Source organism: Camelus bactrianus, chromosome 7, assembly GCF_048773025.1.
Source record: "Camelus bactrianus isolate YW-2024 breed Bactrian camel chromosome 7, ASM4877302v1, whole genome shotgun sequence".
Classification (NCBI taxonomy): domain Eukaryota; kingdom Metazoa; phylum Chordata; class Mammalia; order Artiodactyla; family Camelidae; genus Camelus; species Camelus bactrianus.
The window spans coordinates 12,708,587-12,730,369 of NC_133545.1; the positions used below are offsets into that span (position 1 = coordinate 12,708,587).

At 48.1% G+C, this 21,783-nt stretch overlaps 1 protein-coding gene across 2 annotated transcripts in view; it reads right to left on the reverse strand.

The window, feature by feature from the left end:
• TBXAS1 (thromboxane A synthase 1) overlaps positions 1–21,783 on the reverse strand; it is a 141,959-nt gene that overhangs the window by 28,741 nt on the left and 91,435 nt on the right. For both annotated transcript variants that reach the window (XM_074366929.1, XM_010947466.3), the window contains 2 exons: positions 20,144–20,274; positions 16,109–16,423 (listed from right to left, as the gene is read on the reverse strand). In XM_074366929.1, the coding sequence (XP_074223030.1) occupies positions 16,109–16,423; positions 20,144–20,274 (446 nt within the window). The remainder of the gene's footprint in view (positions 1–16,108; positions 16,424–20,143; positions 20,275–21,783) is intronic.

Consider the following 21,783-nt stretch of genomic DNA (forward strand, 5'->3'; position numbering starts at 1 on the left):
GATTCCTGGAAATGTCTGTGCAAGATGGAGCACCGGCAGGGATGGATTCAACCCCTGGGCCACTTCCTACTTCAGCTAAGTCACGTGGACATGAATGAGCTCATCAGAAGAAGCCCACGTTGCATCTCCAAGGCTTTCAGGTTCATCGTAGGAAATAAGGTTCGGAAGCATGGGCGATGTTTCCATCCTTATTCCAGTTGTAGAAAAGGAAAGCAAGTATGGACATTTGACAGGATGCTGTTTCGATGTCAGCCATGGACAGGGTTTTTTGCTGTTGTTTGTTTGTTTATTTTACTAAATTATGACCTATCTCACCAGAAATCTCATGGAGCCCAAGAAGAATGTTTGTCAGGAGAGTCACAGACCTTATTAAGTGGGCTTTAAGCTAAAATTTCAGGGACAGGGAGAAAAATTCTACTAGACACAGTGTAAATGACAGGTTTGACATATGAATTATTCCCAAAGGAGGAAACTGTCTCTCTGAAACCCAAGGGACAGAATGAATAGAGGAATTCCTGCTATGGTAGATTTTACATGGAAAAAAAATTTTTTTACATGGAAATATCAATAGAATTTTATTTTAAGACACCCAAGGGCAGATGAGGAGAATGTAAATTTGTCAAATGTTAAGTAAAAAGAAACTGTACTTCTTGGCTTAGGGTTTTTTCCTTTCTACTGCTGTGGATTTTTATGTTGTTTGATCAGTTTATTGGTTGTTGAAGGCAATTAATTAATTTGTTGTTTTTATGGTAAAGACTGACACATCTTGACTCACTAGGATTTCTTAGTTTCTCAAAGTCTAAGATCCAAGTGAAAAATTATTCTGATAATGTCCTTAGGTACTTGTTGGCAGAGGACATAGAGGGGACACCCCGGAGAGGAGGACTTTGGGGACTTCACAACACCCTGACAGAGACCTGGCTGTCACAGCACTAACAAAATGGTCGTAAAGGCACCCTGAGTGTGCGCTGAACCGCTCTGGCCAACCATCTGCTGTCCCAGAACCATCTACTGCAGACCTGGTGGTTATTCCCGGGACAGCACCCGGGAACTCTGAGCCAGCAGATCTGAGTTCACATCTAGGCTCTGCTCCGCCTCGAGCTAGTCACTTAATCTGAGTTTCAATTTCCTGATCTTTAAAATGGGAAAGATTTTCTCTATGTCGCTGTTTGTTAGAATTGCTTGGCCTGGTGTTTAATGAACAGTAATTCTTCTTTGTCCTTCAGTCATAATTATTATCACTAGTAGTTGACAGTGACTACTTCAGCCCTAAGGATCACTCCTTGATAAAGACAAGCTGTTCCTACAGCAGACCTTTACATAGTTCACGTGAGCAGCAGAGGGTTACAACTGGCCACAGGTCACAGACTGAGAACCGGGAGGATGGACGACACCCCGATACTGTACAAGGGACTCATGGTGAATCAAGCCCAGAAACAAAACCGCTGAATGGCAGGTTGTGTGCCCGGAACCTGAGACACTTCCATTAGACACTTCTGGGCGAGTTCTAACTTACGTAATGTTCTTGGTCAGCAAGGGCCTATTTCTTTATAGAGTTCAGATTTATTTAACACATAACATTTATTATGAATAATTACGGCACTCCATAAATGTTTACTGTCACGATGATGGTGGTGGTGGCCACCATCATTAGCATCTTTCAGGTCTACAAATCATTAATTCGCAGGCCGGCTGGGGAATCATTAAACAAGTGTTTCAGGGAAAGGTGAGAGGATGGAGGAGGGGGAAGGCTCAGGGTGGCCAGAAACACACTTCCTTAATTCAGAGGTAACATGGGGCTCAGTTGTCTGCTATGTAAGATGGAGAGACAGCCCGTCACACTCCTGGAGGTGAGGCACAGACCAGACGACCTCTTGGGTTTGGTATCTTCCAGGTCTAAGGACCATAATTCTAAGAGGTGCTTTCAAACAGGCTGCCTGCTGCATGTTCCAGAGCAACCACCTCGTGGGTCTTGCCAGGCAGGGCCCCTTTGTTTCTTAGCTCTCTGGATGGGTTGGTTCTGAACCACAACACAGTCACAGAAAAGCCCACTGCCTCCTGGTGACCCGCTGAGTGACCTGACTAAAAAGCAGCTCGAGTAATTACGCAACGTATTTATAAAGTTAGTTTTATCTTTAATAATGCAACCCAAGGTCACTATTAAAGTTAAGTTTGCGTATATACCTCATGGAAACATGGTATGAACTGTTCGCTTGGCTGCATCTAAAGTCACCTGGGAATGTTTAAAGAAGGGCAATGCCTGGGCCTCACTGCTGGCCAGTGACATCAGAACCTCGGGTGGATCCCAGCGACTGTATTTTAGTACATTTTTGGGCACATGGGAATCACCCTGGCTGCTCCTGGGCTTTGATTTGCATGTGGGCCCTTGGTCTGAGCTGTCATGTGGATAAGAGAAGGAACTGTGAGGATGTGTCTAGTTGCCTGGAGTCAGATTCTGCCGAGAGGTGGGCTGGGGTCTGCTCTGTAACCCCAGGTCTCGGCCCACTTGAGTCAGAGGCTGGGAATTTGGGGAGGGTGGGTGGTTCTGCTCACATGGCCTCAGAGAGGAGCGGTGCAGGCGGCAGTGTTATCAGGGAGGGGTCATGGAGGAAAAGCCTCCTTCTGCAGGGAGAGCGGGCAGCACCTCCTCAGTCTCAGGACGCAGAGTTGTTCCCTGGCTCCCAGCCATTTCCCAGGGACTTTTCTAAACTGAGATGAAAATGGCCTCAGCAGCAGTTGAGGGCTGGCTCCGGACTGGAGAGCATCATGTCTGGTGTCCAGTAGGGACCCAGGGAGAGGGAGGGCGGCGCTCGCTCAGCACGCCCGCACCAGTGATGGATGGACGGGGTGGGGTAGGCGGTGGGGGAGCAGGCTGGCAATGAGGCTGCAAGATGAATGTCTCAGATGCACATTTCATGCTCTTTACCATGAAAATGAACTACAAGGAAATGCAACCAGTGAAAAACTCCAGGGGCACAGAACCCAAAGAGAAAGCCTGGGATGGCTGGAGAATTTTCTACAATGAACGAGACAAGATCAGCTTCACAGAAAAGTGAGAAAAACACCAAGAAGGGTGTCTGCAGAGGTGGAAGGCAGGCCAGGGGTTCGATGTCCCCGTTTCAGGAACGTTCCTGCCTCGTGGGGTAAGCATTCAGGGATGCGGGGGAAGAAGCTGTCCCTGTGCTCTTCATCTTGACTCTGTGGGCCACGAAGAAAGAGAACTCATAAACTCAGAGAACAGACCCTGAGAAAGACACAACAAACCCAAGACCTTCCAGGAAAACTCACTCTCTTGAAGGCCAAGAGCTGGATGACAGGTCAAAGATGGTGCCGGCCAAGGTGGGTGACGAGGTTCTGCGCCCCCATCCGCCTGGGCAGTTGGCACGTTCTCAATGCCACGAAAGTGTGGTGCAGACACAGCTGCAAACCCCCGACCTCAGAAGGCAGCCTGGAAGCCCCTCTTTAGAGAAATGCTGCAGCTGCCATGGACCCACCCGACCAGGCGGGGCGCACAGCCCTGAGGAGGAGCTGCGGTCTCCCAAACACTGGAGGCGATGCTGGGAAGAAGAGAGACTAAGTGGCTGGAGATGTGAGTTCCAGTCCAAGCTAGGCCGCTTCCTAGTGGATGACCTTTGACAAGCTACTTGTCTTCTTGATGCTTCTGTGATGGTTAGTCTTTTGTGCCAACTTGGTTAGGCCCTAGTCCCCAGTTATTTAACCAGATGCCAATCTCCGTGTTGCTGTGAAGGCATTCTGCAGATGAGGTTGACGTCTGCGGATCAATTGCCTTTAAGCCAAGAGGATTACCTTTGATAATGTAAATGAGCCTCATCCAATCGGCTGAAGACCTTGAGAGCAAAAACAGGTTTCCTGGAGAAGAAATTCTGCCTCAAGATAGTAGCATTGATTTTTGAGAATTCTAGCCTGCTGGCCTGCCCTACAGATGTTGGACTTGTCAGCCCCTGCAACAGAATGATTCAGTTCCTTAAACTCTCTCTCTCTCCCCCTCTTTCTCTCCTATTGGTTCTGGTCCTCTGGAGAGCCCTGACTGATACAGCCTCTCTTTCCCCATCCATTAAGTGGGGATGGTGGTAGTGCCTACTTTGTAGAGTTATTGAGAGGATCAAGTTAACCTTTGTATGTCAAGTACTCAGCTTAGGGCTAGGCATATACACAGATACACAGTCATCACCATCATCATCATCACTGCCAACAGAGGAGGTCCGGCCCTTTCACAGACAGGGAAACTGAGGCTCAGAGAGGGGATGCCAGTAGAGGGGACATACGTGTGCAGGCACTGTGCCCAGAATTGTACAGGGATTCACTCACTTGAGCCTCATGACAGCCTTTGAGTTACAGACAATTGCTATCCTCATTTTACAGACAGGAAAGTGGACGAACAATTGCCAGTCATCCGTGTCACACTGCCAGGGAGGGGCAGCTCTGTGTCCCTGTGTGTGCCCTTGGCAGGGCTGGGCCTCGCTCTCTGGGTAGCCATGCTCCTCGGTCAGAGAAAATTCCGGGTTTGGTCTGAGTGTGATTGGGAGCCCCTCCCTCAGTTACCTGCCAGGTGTCCCAGCAAGAGGCAAAGATGATACCCAGGGTACCCAGCTAGGCTGTTTCCATGAAAAAGTCTGTCCTTTGTCAACAACCACCCTCCCCTCCCCAGGCCTCCCTCCTTCTCAGCCCCTTGACCATGTTTCTTATGGAGCTGAAATCCTTGCCTATTGCTAAGTAGGTGAGAACTTTATCCTCTTCCTTCCAGTCTGTTCTTTTTTGGGGCAGTGGTAATTAAGTTTATTTATTTATTTTAATGGAGGTACTGGGGATTGAACCCAGGACCTTGTGCATGCTAAACATGTGCTCTACCACTGAGCTATACACCCTCCCCCCATCTTCCTTCCAGTCTTAAATTACGAATGAAAATGTCTCAGAGATGAAGCCCATTGCAAAAAGAGCCTGGGTGGCTTTCTAAAGCTTCTTGTTCATAACCAGAGGGAAGTTGAGGCTCTTCTCATCTTTATAATGAGGATTCTTTTCACAGGGTATCTGTTTGTGCTTCCACAGCTCTGGCCCCAGTTTGGTCCCAGCAGGGGGAGGCCAGTGGAGTTTAATTACATTCCTCCTATAGGGAACACTCAAGGAATGAGGCTTTGAAAAACAACTTGTGCTACCAAAAGGAAGAAAAAAATATCAAATTAAATGAGCGAGAAAGAGGCATTGCCTTTTGTATCCTAGAGACCCAATCTAAATATTTAAATTTTAAAGACAGAATTCTAAGTGCTTAACTTTATAAACCTTAGACATTGCAATTCACAGGGGAGTCAAACATCCCTTCTAATCTGGAATATTCATACACCTGGACTAACAGTCTCATGTGGTTGATACTCTCACATATACCTTATTCAGCTATAAAACATAATGCTGAAAAAACAAACAAACAAACAGGACACACAGCAAAACGAAACATAATGCTGCCCACAGCCCTGGGGCAAAACAGACTTATCAGAAAACTTAGAGTAAATTGAATGTCTGGGCCACAAGCAAACATTCTAGAAAGGTCTCTTTATTCTCCACTGATTTCCCAATTTTCCTTCCTCTGTCTCTGAGATGCCCAATGCCTGGCTATTAGTGAGTGTGGACATGACCCCCCAGACAGAGGCTATTAACTTGCTGACTGCTAGTGGGCAAATGCCAGGAACTGAGAGAGAAATAGAACAGGGGCAGGTAGGTGGGCAATTAGTAGAGGCTGATTTCAACCCCGTGGAAGGAAGAACTTTATCAAGGCCAATGTGGGGCTGATAGGTAGTGAGTTCCCTGTTCCTGGGAGCATTCAAGCAGAGCAGCATGATCTTTGCTCAAATATTGGTCCTAGGTGGGAGGCCACCCTAGGTGGTCCCTAAGATCCCCTTGGAGCCTGGGTGCCCCGGTTCTCTCCCTTCCTTGGCATGACAGGTTCTGGGCCCCATGAGGCCCTGTGGGAGCACAACTGTAGGTCCTGCATGTGCTGCTCTGGCCTGCCCTCCTCTCCCTCTGCAGTGCCTTCTCTCTGACTGCAGTTGGCTTCCTTCCTTCCAGGCTGCAGTAACCTCACTACACTTCCCCACCTCAAATTTGCTTTCAGTTAGTCTCCAGTTAGAAAAGAAGTGAATAGTCATTCATTCAGCACCTATTTATCACAAGCCCCCTGTGTGCCAGGCCCTGGGATACATTGGCATGCCAGGCAGAGTCCCTGCTCTCACTGGGCTGACGTCCTAGTGGGGACTAGATTATATCACCCCGACCCACACCCCCAGAGCAGTGGCATTTAATAAGGAATGTGTGTTGAAAGAAAGACAGCATGTCCTAATAGCGAAATTGTATGCCTAGTGGTGGGGAAATCGAAAAAGTCTTTATGTTTGCCACGATGTTACCATTACTGTGGTTCTGGCTCCACCATGGGTCAACAGAGTCCAGTGAAGTTTGAAAAAATAAGTGCGTGTGGTTATTTTTTTTATTCCAAAAGCTAATTGTTGGGAATAAAACCCACACTTTTGATGTCTTAAGAGCCTGTAATGTGAGCAATAGTTAAATGAGCCATTCAGTTGAGAACGTAGTTCCACGCCAAGTGGACCCACGGAACGCCGAGCTTCACCTGTAGAGTTCACTTTCCCACGTTTATTTTTAATCCTTGCTTTTCTGGAATAAGCTGGAACCAACCCCACCAGCTTATTTGCTTAGCAAAGCTTGGCCCCTCTAGAGGCCCAGATATTGAATATAAAATACTCTGAGTCGCCACATGAAAGACATTAAATCTGTGCTGATTGTTGTGGTCCGTTCCCGGGGGAATGTCTCTTTGCAGGTCACCTCTCCTCTGCTGAGACAGAACTGCTCTGCAGGGACTCACGGGGGTGGCGGGAGCTGGTGCATTAATTGCTAAAAACTCAAAGCACTGAAGTGCTACACTTGGTTAAGCCAGGCGGCCCAGAAAACACACTGGCAAGTCCTTCCTGCTCTTTAACAGCTTCCCACTTGGCCACCCCTAGTGCATGCGTGTAGGACATCACTGTGTGAAGCTGCTGGCTCTGGGATGGCCAGGGGCTCCCACACAGGCCGTGGGTCAGGGGGTGGAGCTGGGAAGTGTCTGTGTCTCTCTGGATCTGGGGAATAGAGCCAGAATAAGAATAAGAGAAAGAGAGCGCACCAGGAGGCTGAATGGTACTGCGAACATTGAAGAGAGAAAGAAGGAAAACGGAGAAATGAGGCAGGATGAGAAGGGAGAGGGAAGGAAATGGCCAGGGAGCCGCCCGGATCTCTGAATTCTGGACACGCAAGGCCTGGGGATGTGGCTGCCCCTCCTGAAGCCCCTGGGAGCAGTTCAGAGTCAGGGCGGGCCAGTCTCCCCAGGGGTCACTGTGGGCATGGGATTTGGATGCTTCCGGCTGATATGGAAGAGTTTGAGCCCTGGTTGGTATGTGTGTCTAGGAAGTCAAAAACTGGGGCCTCTGTCACCCCATCCGGGTTGGCTGTTCACCTGGCTCTGGGGACTCTTGAGTTGTCTGATGATGGGGCACAGAGGTGCCTCCCATCCTGTCTTCCTCCTTTCTTCCCAGAACTGGGGCTTTGGAAGCAGTAGCCACAAATCCTAACTTTCAAGATGGAGTTTCAGGTGCACACCCAGAGAGGCCCCTCTTGTAGGCTGTCAGGACTTCTCTGCTCTGACACTGGTTGCTGGGATGCCAGGGAGGGGTCAGAAAGAGTCTGCTTCTCTGGGTTAGACACTTCCAGAAAGGACAGGAAGTGAGCAAGTTGGACACATTCCAAGGTTCTCTCACTGCAGCAGATTTTGCTCTGGGCCCCCAGGGAAATGGCATCAGGGAAGTCCTCTCTGACCACGGTACTCTGACACTGCCTCTTAATTGACACACAGAGCTACTGTACACGCCAAGGGCTCGCTAGGGGTGCTTATGATCTAGACGGAGCTCCCTGCCTGAAAGGTCCAGCCTGGTGGGTGCTGTTGGATGTGATAGGTCCCCAGTCTTCACCACGTGCATCCTGAGTGAAGGCTCTGCCTGCCACCCCCATCTACCTCGAAAACAACTTTGAATCAACCCAAAAGTTCCCCTGAACTTCTTCCCCCTCTGGAGAAAATGACAATTAACCCATGAACAACACGACTTGGTACTGCACAGGTCCACTTATACGCAGATTCTTTTTTCAAGAAATATTTTGGAAAACTTTTTGAAGATTTGTGACAATTTGAAAAAACTCACAGGCAAACTGCATAGCCTAAAAATACTGAAAATTAAGAAAAACTTAGTTATGTCACAAATGCAGAAAATATCTGTAGGTACTTGCTTATCCTTACATAGGCATAAAGTAATATTTAATATAAAATTAATAATGTGTTAGTTTTCTTACTGTTTTATAACTTGGCTTCTAAAGAATTACAGTCATTGACGATGCTTCTCTTGTAATTGAAGATACTGCCTATCAGCCTGTCATCTCAGGTCAGTGGTTTTTTAAAAGCTGTAACAACGTTTCCAGTATTGCATTATGAATATGACTGTAACACTGTATGCCATAAATGATGTTTATAACGATTAGCACATAGGCTAGGCTGCTGTGAAGCCATCATACCAATTACACTGGGCAACCATAAAGCGAGCACATCGCTGCTGCTTCGTTGTCAGAGCACGAATCATTGTACTTGTCAATAAACGTGAATTTCCTTTTCACACTATCTTTTCATTTTTGATGTCTCGTGGTAGTAACACTTGTAACACCTACAGTGTTTTGTATCTTGTAAGACAACATTGACATAGTTATGGACAGACGACTCATCTTGTAAACAGGTGAAGTAAACTTATGGTGTTGATAAATACAGTACCATAAATACATCTCTTCCTTATGATTTTCTTAATACTGGCTTCTTTCTAGCTTACTTGATTGTGAGAATACAATATATAATATAATATAGAAAATACGTTTGACTGTTTATGTTACCAGTAAGGCTCCTGGTTAACGGCAGGCTATTTTGGGGTGTCATAATTTATTTGCAGATTTTTGACTGTGGGAGGTCAGTGCCTCTAACCTCCATGTTGTTCAAGGGTCAGCTGTGTTTAAGGAGGCAAGGTGATTTCAGGATTATGGGTAATACTCTTCTAAGGACACATCCAGGATTGGGTAATTCCTGTGTCACTTTCTCTCTCACTCAGTCAGGTGAGAGAGGCACCATTATTCTTGGAATAGTTTTGAAACTGTTTTACTTTATTAAGAAAAGGTGAATCGCTGGCAAAGCGTGAGTACTTGAACTAGCATTAGGAGTAGGTGCTTGCTCCGTGCATCGTAACAGGGGAGAGGCAGTATTTAGGGTTTAGAACATGGCTGCTCACAGGACCATGGACTGGTAGCGTCACCATCACCCGGGAACTTGTTGGAAATGCAGAGTGTCAGGCCCTACCCAGACCTACGGTGTCAGACCTGCATCTAGCAAGATCCCCAGGGAGTTTGTAGGCACATTCAGCTTTGAGACGCTGCACTCTGAGGCTGGTACGGCCATGGACCTTACCCTGCTGGAGTCCCAGCTCTCGTCTTTGTTTTGTAGCTTGACTTTAGGGCCGTGCGTTGTTCTTTGTTCCTGTCTCCTTCCTTGTACCTTGTTGCTTTGTGTCCTTTTGTACTGTTATGGGATCTACAGGGAAGGGTCACTTTCAGAGGAACAACTTTAAGATTGCCCTGCTCCCTATGCAATTGACCCAGGATGGGATCCAAACTGGGAGGATATTTTTTTTCCATACTGAGGATGATTTGCATTAAGATATTCACATTTTTTTCACTCAACCCTCCCCCTGTGACAAAGGATGTGTATTTATGAAACAGCTGGTTGGGGCAAAATGGCTGTGTGTGTGTGTGTGTGTGTGTGTGTGTGTGTAGCCACAGAATATGCTTTGTTCTTTTGAGATCCTCTGTTTAAGGAACAAATCTTCAACCTTGCTCACATTAGCAGTGTGAGCTAATCAGCGGAAACACCCAGCATGGGACACTCTTTTATTCTTAAGAGAGAAAGAGTAAGTTGTATTTTAATTAGGTATTTATAATGGTTACAAAGCAGCTCTTCAAGAGAAGTTTTAAGAATCTGGCCTTCCTTCCAAGGCATAACTGTATTCAAATTATCCTAAAGAGAGGCTGTATGTCAATCTAGTCCAATTTGTGATAAATTTACAACTGAGATCTGCACAGCAGATTTATAACAACAATTAAGCAGAAGGAAAATGGGTCATAAATTTTGGCTGGCACAGTCCGGCACCAAAGAGAAGAAAAGAGAATGGTTGGTTTTAGCCAGATCAAAAGTCAATAATCTCAACATAAAGTGATAAAGCTATAGCAAAAACAATTTATATGGAAAGAAGTCCCCCCCATCCTTTTAAAAATTAGATATTAGAGAACACAGTGAAGCATCCATGTTACAGAGGGTCTTATTAAACAATTGCTGTGCATTCTCAATTTCACAAGGGGTCCAAATGGTTGAAGGTTTTCCCTGCTCCTCCACGATGGACTGTAATGAAAGTCTTTCCCCTTTAAGAGGGTTAAGGACACATGGGGAAAAGAGTTCTCCAAGAGATTGGTGACTGGAGAAAGAAGGTTTTGAACTGAATTTTGATGGTGGGACGAAAGGAGGGGAGGCCAGACACAATTCCAGAGCCAGATGATTTGGAAGAAAACATACATGTCCTGGAAAGAAGCAGCCTGGAGGCACGCACCGTAGGGTAGGTTATAGCTGTGTTAGACACTGGGACAGAGGTCTCTGCCCCAGAAGGAGAACGGCAATCAAGGCCACTTGGGTCAAAAAGGGTGATAAGAGATGGGCTATTACCAGACAGAACGTGTGGCTTGTAAAACGTGTATCAGGATAATCCCCGATAGTGAAGGATGACATTCAAGTATCCCTGTGTGCGCCAGTTTAGTTCTGTTCAAGGAGAGCCCTTGAGTTACTGACCTCACCACGGACAATGTCCCGTCTTCACTGTGAAAGGATGCGATAAGGCCGACCGCCAACCCCCGCATCATTGTAACCAATAAAGCAGCACTGGCTGGCCCTGTAGACATCACCAGACACTTGGGAGGAAGTGGCCGCGTCATTTACGAGGAGTACGCATCATTTGGAAGTACAAAAGAGCTGGCGGCACTAAGCACTTTTGGACTCATACCTTCGACTTTGGAAAGCTGGTTTTTAAAATTTCAGAGGAAAGGTGAGTGTGAACTGCAGAACACAGAATTTCAAAGTGGGAGCTTCTAATCTGGAGACCATGGATTCTATGCACATGGTGGATACACTATTTTCTGGCCACCAGCAGCCATTCACCCAACTTCTAGTAACAAGGGCTTGGGGATCCACTTCTCCATTTGAGTTCTGACTGGTTCAGGTGAGGCCCCATCTAGATACCAGCTCCAGGGATTGTGTGAGTGACCCAGGTCTAAGCCAATCAGAACATCATATTCCCCTCAGCCCCAGTGATTGGCTGGGAGGCACGCGTAGGACCCAGTCTCTATCAGTGAGATGCCGTTTGACTGTCACTGAGACTCCCGCTTCTTCAAGCTGGACCTGAACCTGCTCTCTTCTCCACTCCCCCTATCCTCAGCCTACGAAAAGATTAGAGGGGTTTAAGGAAAACTTGTCAGAGCAGGGAGTCATCAGCCTAGAGAAGCGTTCTCCTGTCCAGAGCCAAGGAAGGAGGGTGCCCATAGAGCCCTTCCTGGAAAGTGGGGGCAGCCGCCTGAGTTGGCATTTCATTCTCCACGTGGCCACCTGCTGATGCAGCACAACTGTCCACTTGCCCTCTCTGCCTATTTGAGCAGAAGAACAGTAGCTGGAGAGAGATATCAGGGCAGAACAGAGAGGGGACAGGAGAGGGAGCAATCACTGTTGGTGTGTGAGATGTGTGACTCCTGTGGGCCACTCAGATATTGCACAAAGCGTTGTTGGTCAGCATGAGCCTTCTTGCCAGTACCCTGCTCATGAGGGCTGACTGTCACCAGGAGACCCCAGCACCCAGAAGATGTGAGGTAGGAGTCCCTTCCCTGTCAGGGAACTATCTGTGACAGGTGGAGGGTCCCAAGAGCCAGTCCTCTGAATAATTCCTACTCCTACTCCATGCCAGAGGCCACTGCAGTGGAGGGGCTGAGAGACGCCCCGTTAGGCAGGATTTGGGGATCTGTTAGTAGCCCCACCCTTGGGAGGAGAAGGGGGTGCAGGAGTCACAGGAGGAGGAGAGGAAGGAGAGTGAAAGAACAGACCCCCTCACCCCTGACAGTTTCCTCAGGTCACAGGTCAGCCTGAGCTAAGGGGATGGAAGGGCATTAAATTGGATTAGAGACAGATTTTTAATTGAACCAGACTGTTCTGAACTTTTTAATGCCTAAAGAGGACCAGAAACCTTTGAGATCTGTCTGAGGTATCATCAAGGAAAGGGAGAAGAGGTTTGTCAGAGCATATTTAAAAGAAATAAATAGAAAAAATGGAAAAGGATTCCATGCTCATACTTCACTTAGTTCAGACTGTTCAACATGCTGGCTACACAGCTGTCTGGAGACCACTAGGGGAGATCCTGTCTAAGAATAGAGTGTGCCCAGTATGACTGTTGCTGAGAGAGGGGAGAGATGACAACCTGGGTCTTAGTGACAGAATTTTAGCCCCTGCATCAAGCCATACTTGAAGGCAGCCCTACTCTCTGGAGTTTTCAGTTGTGTGGGTCAGTAAACTCCCTAAGCCAACCTGGACTGACTTTTCTATCACTGTCAGGAGAAGGACTCCTGATACAGCAAACACATACACTCTTTCTCTTGGGGAGAAGACGTAGCTTTCACCGGATTCTCAGAGGGCATCACTGAAAAAGGATACAGCTTAGGGAAAGGAAACTCTAGAGCTCAAATCCAGTGACCTCATTGACAAATGCAAGGGAAGGCCATCTAAGAAGATGCGTGGGGCTCTACAGGGATATCATGGCAGGACTAGGTCAGAACATCCTTGGGTGTAGCGTCTGGAGCCTAACTCTGGCAGTAACTGGCACTCAAAAAATATCTGTTGAATGGAAACCAGCAGGAAAATTATCACAAGTCATACTTTACATGCAAATTTTTAGGAATATTTTCAGGAAAATATCTAATGTGTGAACGTCTAATCTGCATTTCCATGTTCTGACAGATGGCCCGTATTAACAGAACTCTGATTGTAGTAAAAAAAAAAAAAAAAGAAAGAAAAAGAAAAGAAAAAAGGGGGGAAAAAAGGAAATAGAAGAAAAAAAGAGAACCTGTAAGTATTTACTGAGCATGTTCCATGTGCAAGGCTATACAAATGTTAACACTACTGTAACTACCAGACTTATTTTTTAAAAAGACAAGTTCTATGAATCTCCATTTCTCAGAGACAGTCCCAACTGTTACTTTGAGAAAGGAAGCGACTGAGGGGCTGGCAGGGCGGACTCTGAGAGTCCAAGGCTATATTCTCAAAGTGGAACCGGGGACCACCTGCAATATGTATTTAAAATGCAGACCCTGGCCCAGACTTATAGAATGAGAACCTCTGTGGGGAGGGCCCTGGAATCTGCGTCTTTAAAATCTTCCTAGGTGATTTTATGCACACTAAAGTTTGGAAAACTTCCATCCTAAAATCTGTTTATTTGCCCAGGAGGTCTCAGTGCCTGACAACATTCTGCACAGCCCCATGGAAGGTGGCTCTCTGGGGAAAGAAGCCCCCATCCTAGGCTAGGGGGATTTGAAGGAGGCCAGGGTTTGGTGAGACAGTGCCGCCCTCCTCGAGGCCGTGTCCATTTAGGCCATGTCAGAGGTAAGGGGCTGTGTGCGCGAGGGCCTCCGGTTGGAGGTCTATGGGCGCCCTCCCTGTGTCCTGGTAGATGGACACGACCACGTATTACTGCAGTGGAGCTGGTGGGACAGACTCCCAGAGCCCCGCCGCTCTCTGAATGATACCACTCGTTCTGGACTTGATTACGTACTGCTGTCTCTTGCCCTGGAGAATTTCATTTGGAAGGGAAGTTTTGTTTTAATAGACATAACTTACTGTTTTCAATTGGCAATTAAATTCCCTGAAGATAAGGATCATGACTTCCATCTCTCAGAGCTGCTTCCCCATCTCCAACCCACTGCTGTGTCCACCACACTGCTGACCACTCTCTAAGTGCTTAAAAGTCTTAGGCTGACATGCCTTCTGGTTTATGCGAGAGCAGGGGGCTGGACTCCCTCTCCCGCCTTGCCGGCCTTCCTGGGGTAGCTGCGGGGCTTCCCTGGGAGCTCACTCTCCCGAGTGCTCAGTCTTGTGACATGGGTATGGCTGACTCCAGGAGCAGGACTGACTGACTTAAGCCCACCCATGCCCCCATGCCCCCAGCTACAATTGCCAGTTCAAGAATGGGCAGTGACCTAAGCATTCGACCAGAGTGAACCTGATGACTCTTGCTGAGTATTTGGGGTCACAGACTCTTTCCTCCATTGGTTATGAGCAAGAAAGCCTATAGTCCCAGATGCTCTGGGCAGGCTGCTTGGGGCTTGAAAGGAGGGCACAGCCAAGAGTGGGACCAGAAGGAAGAAAGCACAGCCAAGAAGTGGGGAGAAACTAGGACCTGAGCACATCTCTGAGCCTACATAAAGATTTGCTTGAAGCCACATCTATTCCTAAGATGCTCAATGATCTGTATTAATAAGTACCTCTCTCCATTTTTGCGGGGATGCTTAAATCAATTTGGGTTGGGGTTTTGTTACCTGCCCCTAACTGCACCCTAAAAGATATACCCTTCAGCTCCCCTTATAGTAATGTACCCCCGTCGTCTTTGGTTCCTCCTCCTTCCCCTCCTCAACTGAAAAATAATCCATGGGTACGTATGAAACAGGAGGAGATGGGTGGTGGGAGTGGGTAGTAGGGTTATTTGGATTCACAGCTTGTTGAGACGCCATGCCCAAAGAATATTGATTAATGGATCAATGTCAACCTGGAGGGAAGCCCTATCCTGTTCAACATTTTAATCGATGACTTGGATGAAATAGAAGACATGCTTAGCAAGCTTCAGATGACACAAAGCTGGAGGAATTGCTAATATGACAGATGGCAGAATCAAGATTCAAAATTATTTTGACTGACTGGAGCAATAATAAGGATAAATATAAACTCTTGCATCTAGGCTCAAAAAAATCAATGGTACAAACAGCGGACTGGGGAGACTCTGCTTGGCAGATGCCAGAACGTCACAGAACTTTAAGTTGATCATAAGCTTGTGATGAGCCAAAAGTTGAGACAATTAGTAACACGGTTAATGCAGTTCCTAAAAGAATGGCTAACCCTGCATTTACTTTCCCCAGGGGGATAAAGAAGTGAAATTTTCTGGGAAGCAGTTTTCAGCTCAATATATGAAAGAAATTTCTAATGGTTCCAATAACAGAACAGGCCTCTTCCCCAAATCGTGAATTACATCAGAATGTAATAGAAAGGAATCCATGATGGTGGTCTTCCTTTTAAAGTACAGATTTTTAACAACTCATAAGTCAAAGCAGTACACACATCAGCGTCCAGAAAAAGTGATGTGAAAAAGTAGCCAAGTTCAGCACCCTTGAAAGTTTGTTTCCAGTCCAGCCAAGAGGGGTCCCACCAAGAAGGAATATCCAGAATTTGGACCTGGAGTTGACTGGCCCCCTCTCACGTTGCTCCATTTACAGACCTCATCCTCCGTGCTCGACCAGTATTCATTCCTGCTTTGCCGGGGCCCATCCTTCTGCCTGCCTCTGCCTTCCACTTTGGCTCCATTTTCTGGCTCACACCCACCTCCCTGGGCTTGGAGACTCCACAGTCAGAGCACTGGGAACCACGCCTCCTTCCCCATCCATGAAGACCCTGGCTTCTCCGAGCCAAGCCTGGTTTCATGGACCACCCCAGATAGTGAAGGCATGTGACAGGCTTTTTTTTTTTTTCTGAGTATTCCACTTTACTTGCTAACCCAGAGAGATGGAAAAGGTGGACCACAGTACCCACGTGGAGCTTAGAATGCGATATTAGCGAAGTGGTTATCAAAAATAAATTTTACTTCTAGGAGCACAAAATCCCCTGGACAACTGTACTCACATGTTTCTTGTTGAAACCGTCCACCTCTCTCAGAAGCTTCTCTTGGCAGTCGGGGTGGGTGGCCAGGAGGTAGGTGGCAAAAGAGAGAGTGTTGGTGATGATCTCGTAGCCAGCGATGAGGAAGATGAAGGCCTGGCCCACGACCTCATCCACAGTCAGAGGCTTGGACAGGGTTCTGGGCTGGTGGGGCTGGGAAGGGCTCGTGGTGCATCTGGTGGAGGAGAAGACTTTTCTGACAATGTCAAAGTCCTCCACGCCCACAGAGGTGGCAGAATGTGAGGCATTCAGGACCATTTGGAGGAAATCTTTCCGCCTCTAAAGGAACAAAGAAAAATGTACATTGTGGCCTTAGAGTCACATAAGAGAGCCTTCTTGGGGCACAAAAGACGATGTGCACGTGCAGCTTTTAAATAGCTTGATGGGAGTGAGGACTTTCGTTGTGGGGTTGTCTGAGATGGTGAGAACCTGGAACCCCCGTCTGTCACTCAGTGGGGCGCTGGTTCGGAGGCCAGCGCAGCAAGCAGCAGACTGTGACCCTGCCGTTCAAGAGGCTGAGCCCGTTTGTTAAGCCAGATTGGTAAATAACAAGAACAAGCTGCAGCAGAGAATGCACAATAGAATCTCATTTCTGTAAAAACAGTACCTGGACAAGATATATAATTATGTACATCCATGCATAGAAAGTGTTCAGCAACGTTCAGGCCCAATGGGTCACAGGGAGCTGGAGGAGGTGGGACAGCCAGGCGGGCTTTCCCTTTTCACTTTGTCCCTGTTTGTGTTTTGGTTGGTTGGCTTCCCAACAATAAAGCAGAGGAAGCGTCATACAGATTTAAACGGAAGCCTCTGCTCCATTGTACACTTCCGCACAACCCAGGGCCTACTTTGCGCCCCGTTTTTCTCGCAGCGGGAAGTTATCAGAGCCTGGGGGCGGGGCGGGGCGGGGACCTAGCCTTGGTGCAGCTTGCCTGCCGGGGCTCCAGGTTGCATTTTGCATCCCTTGGCCTAGCCTCCTCGTGTCGGGCCCCTTTTTTCCCTCAGGAGTCCCGTACCCCACCTAAGTGGTTTGAGCTCTCTGACCACTTCCCCTGCCTCCCCTTATCGGCCATTTGCACTGTCTTTCTTACTACTACTAACTGTCACCGTGGGAGCGTTTACATGTTGCTTTAGCCTTGACAGAGTGTATCCCTGGTGCACCCCATCTTTGAAAGCTCTTTAATATGATGAGTGACAACCAATACGTCACTCTTTGCTGAAGTTTAAGGGACTCAACAGCAAAAGGGAGAGTATCAGAGCCACCAACAGGAAAAATTGTAATTTCAAAGTACTTGTTGCATTATTTTCTCAGTCCGCTGGCTTCTGAATTTCTATCGCGTTCACAGTCTATGTCGCACACATTTAGCATTTCATTCCATCTTTTAAGGTGGCTGTTACATCACATGGGGTTGCTTGCATCTCCAGGGCAGGACCCTGCACCCAACCCCATGCCTGTATTGAGCTGAACACACATTAGGTGTGCAGTAAATAGCTCCACAAATGCAATGAGGTAAGTACATTTTGAGGAAGCCTGTGTTGGACTTGCTTGCAACTGCTTGCGACTTCGAGCCAGAAACTTGCATCTCGAGACCTTTGCAGCTCTAGTGCCTCCCAGATCTGTGATCTTGGAAGGTGTCTGCTGAGATTCCAGCAAGGCTCTCAGCTAAGCCTGTGGGTGGCAAGAACCTTGAGACTAAGGGTGCGAGACCTCCGTGTCCTGCCAGCCTGCTCAGGTTGGAACAGCTGAGAGCACGGCACAGGGTCAGCCGTAGTTGGCTGCCTCTTTCCACCCTGGCCCTGCTCATTCTGTTTTCCAAATGGCATCCGCCAGGACTGGCTTTCCTCCAGCTTCCTTCCTGTTGCCTGGTCAACCCCTAGGACTGCCAGCCCTGGTCCCAGGGCAGGGCACAATGGCATGTGTGGGAGGTGAGCATCCTCAGCTGCCTCGACTCCTGGATGCCAGCTGAGGACCCCAGAGCATCCCTGATGAGACCCCAGGCTCTCTCTTGACTTGAAACTCCTCAAGTGCAATACAATTGTGGTCCCTGAGGCGGGCTTGTGGCTTTGCTGGAGGTGGGGGGAGGGGGAGGATGGGAGGGAGGGCACAGTCACATCCACACAGTTGGATTTTTCCCGTGGCAGAGCTGGCATCCTTTCCTCTCAGCCTGGCTCAGACAGGCTGCTACAGGGCCATCGAGCCTTACAGAAATCCGTCTTAACCTCCGGCTCAGAGGCCAGAGGAGAGGGCTGCTCTCTGGGGCCTGTGCGCTGGAGAGGAGCATTAGTGTAGATGGGTTTCTTTTATTTGCACTGCATCACTGAGGCTATTTGAACACTGCCCATTTAGGGCTGAAACAGTGCTGGTTTATGATTATACCCAAGAAAAATATGCACCCTGATAGATGTAGGTGTCTAATCCACCCATCGGCTAGAGCTTAGAAAAATATTTACCTTTTAACATCTGTGCTGCATTTTCCACTGCGCACACACACATCTGTTTGATGGAATGTCTACAGAGTTTAGATGGGTTTAAAGCAAGTTTTCTTAGTAACCGTATAGCTCTGTCTTGACACGGGCAGTCCTGGATTTGTGGTTGGGAGGTTTTTCTCAGATCAACTCATTGTTTGAAACAAATAGCTTTTGAGTTTATAAAAGGAAAAAGCTCGCGGCAATCCCAGTAATTGGATCTATAATAACCCCTCACCTCTGAGTAAGCTATTTGGTGCAACACTTTTAGAATTGTCAGCCTGATTCCACAACCAGTGGGTTTCAGGCTGGGGGTGGGATGGGGTGGGGTTGTGTGATGAACCGTCGGAGGGAAGACCTTCTTAGGAATATTAAGGTTTGAAAATGGGACTTTCCTCCTCTCTTCTTCCTGAGCCTCCATCCCCACTCCGGAGAAGCATAAACCTGGATAAAAATGTTCTGTCCTTTCAGATGGTGGAGCTGGGCCAGGGATACCACTGAGCTGATTGTTCTCACACCTCCAAAGACATGAGGTTGCGTTCTTAGTGGTTTGGGCCAAAGGGCTGTGAGCTGCTTTCCACCTTCCCCCACCTTCTGGACCAGGACACCTTTGCTGCACATTCTCCAGAGGGTGAGGCTGGGCAATATGAGGCTCTGCCTGCGGCTGGCCCGTGCCTCTGGCCACTAACTGACCCCTGGTCTCATCCTCGGCCAACGCCTGGACCTCGCGTCCTTTCTTTGGTAATCCCCCTGAGCTGCCCAGTCTTTGAGAAAACTCTCTGAAAGCCACGTCTTACACAAGTCAATTCAGGAAGAGACATTTCAGTCCTGTGTTTTTCCTTGGAAGCTATTTTCTTGACTGTAATGAGGCCGGTAAAGAATAGCATTATACATGCACAAGTATATCCAGTATTGACATTGTTTTCCTCAACACTGAAAATTCCTATTTCTCTTCTCAGCCAAGCTCAATCAGGGAAAATTGACTCGATTCCTACTGTGTGCCGAGCACAGGGCAAGTGTGTAAGGAGGCAAAAATCTCTAGGTCTCAGATGAGACGGCCCTTGACCAGGACTTTCCTAGCCATGCCCTCCACCCTCCGCGCTGAGAGGGAGTGTGAGACGGGTGACAGCTGCCTGAACTCCCCTCTGCTGCTGCTGCTGCTGCTGCTCGTGCTATAAAGCTCCATCTTGCCGTTGTTCCATATAAAGAATACGCTGATGAAAAGCACATGTGGGCCAATTTACCTAGAAAATTTTCTGAGGCTGTGGTAACCTGTGCTGGGTGTGATGCTGGAAACAGGGAGGCCCGTGAGCTTGGAGGCGGGGGCAGCTTTTAATTCTGCTCCCCCAGGTCAGAGTGTGGACGGAGTGTGGCTTCTCCCCACCACCCTTCCCGCCTGCCTTCACCACTCGCTCACTGTTTGCCCCTCTGCATGGCTGGGTGTGCAGGGCTGGGAGGGGAGGGAGAGGAAAGAGACGGCAATGCCAAATTAGCTTCCATTCCATTTCCACACTGTGTCCTATTAAAATACGTTACCTTTTCTGCAGCTTGCTGGTCCCGCAAGGCAATCTCATTCCTAATGAGTTTGTTAAAAAAGCCATTCAGTTCATCTCGGTTCTTATTGGGCAAAATCCGGGCCAGTGGGACCATTATGGATGGAAATGATACTTGAAAGAGAAAAACAAAAGTGGCATTGAAAAGGGGGTGAGAATAAACCAGGGCTATTAGGTGCCTGTTGCCAGGAAGCAAACCCTGGCTTTGAATTAGTCATTTGAAGGCCTGTCTTCCCTTCTGAATTGCTGCTGCTCAGAGCTGGGATGATGTCCTTTTCCACCTCTGGGCTCCTCACCGTTCCTTGCATGTAGTAAGCACTCGATAAATGGTTGTACAATTGAATCCCTACTTCCATCTGGCCCTCAAGAAGTCGATCTCATGCTTGTAAGTTAATTTCCCAGGTCCTAGACAGGAGGGCCCAAGGTCTCTGTATTTCATCAGGGAAGAACAGATTGCAAGCCATGTTTCAAGTCTTAGCAAGTGGTGTAAGTTGATCCACTTTCTTAATTTTCTGGTCATTTGCATTTTTTTTCCTTTAACTTTCTGGTCATTTGCATTTTTTTCCTTTGGATCATTTTCCCCAGAGCTAACACCTAAATTGTTCCTAAGAGCTGCCACTGCAGCTGCTGACAAGGATGCTGGCCTCGTCCCCTGTGGGCACCTCCCTTGCTGTGCTGTGGACAGCTTGCATCCCTGTTGCCATGCCCTTGGGACAAGGCCCCCTGGGTCTGGGACACTTATCCCCTCCTGGACCGTGGCCTGGGCCAAGGGGCCAAGCCTGTCGCTGGGGAATTTGGCTCAGTTCAGCTTCTCAGAATTCCTGCTTGCACAGGCACCATGCGGGAGCCGGGGGACAGGGTCATTCTCAATCCATGGAGGCCTCAGGAGGCTCTGCCCATTTTCAAGAGTGGGAGCCAGAACCAAAATGACACAGCAGGGAGGCGGGCTCAGTGTGGCCGAGAGAGGAGTGGCAGCAGCCATGGGACAAGGGACCCGTCTGCTTGGCAGGACACTCCATGGTTGATGACAAGGGTAGCCAACCCCCCTGGGGTGCAGGGGGTGAGGGGCAAAGGAGGACACTGCTTTGACCCTCATAGTGACTCTTCCTACAATTTCAGTGCAGAGCAGATGAAGGTGCCCGGGGCTTCCACGGAAATTGGCTCAGAAATAGGAATGAAACTGACCAAGGAATGAACAGAATTTACCAGCCCAGCAGAATGGTTAGGAATTATGGTGATAATCAGTAACAATAATAACACTTCAGTGCTTCCACAAAAGCAAAGAGATACCAGAATTGGCCAGAGGGTAAGACTCACTTCTAAAATAGAAATAAGATAAATGGACTGGTCTCCACAGCGTTTGGTAATCTGTTCGTCACCCATGTGTGGTGGAGCAGCAGTGGCACCTACACTGCCGTCGGGAGCTGGGCCGCATGCTTGGGGCTGAGTGCTCGCCTGCACTGCCGCAGTTACTGCTTGTCTGCGTCCTATGGGAAAGGCATTCTCCCCCTCCCACCCCACTTTACAGATGAGAAAACTGAGGCTTAAAAAGTTGGAGCCAAGGCAGGAACCCAAAGCCTTTCATTTTCATGGGCACATTTATCCCCTCCAGCAAAATCCTCT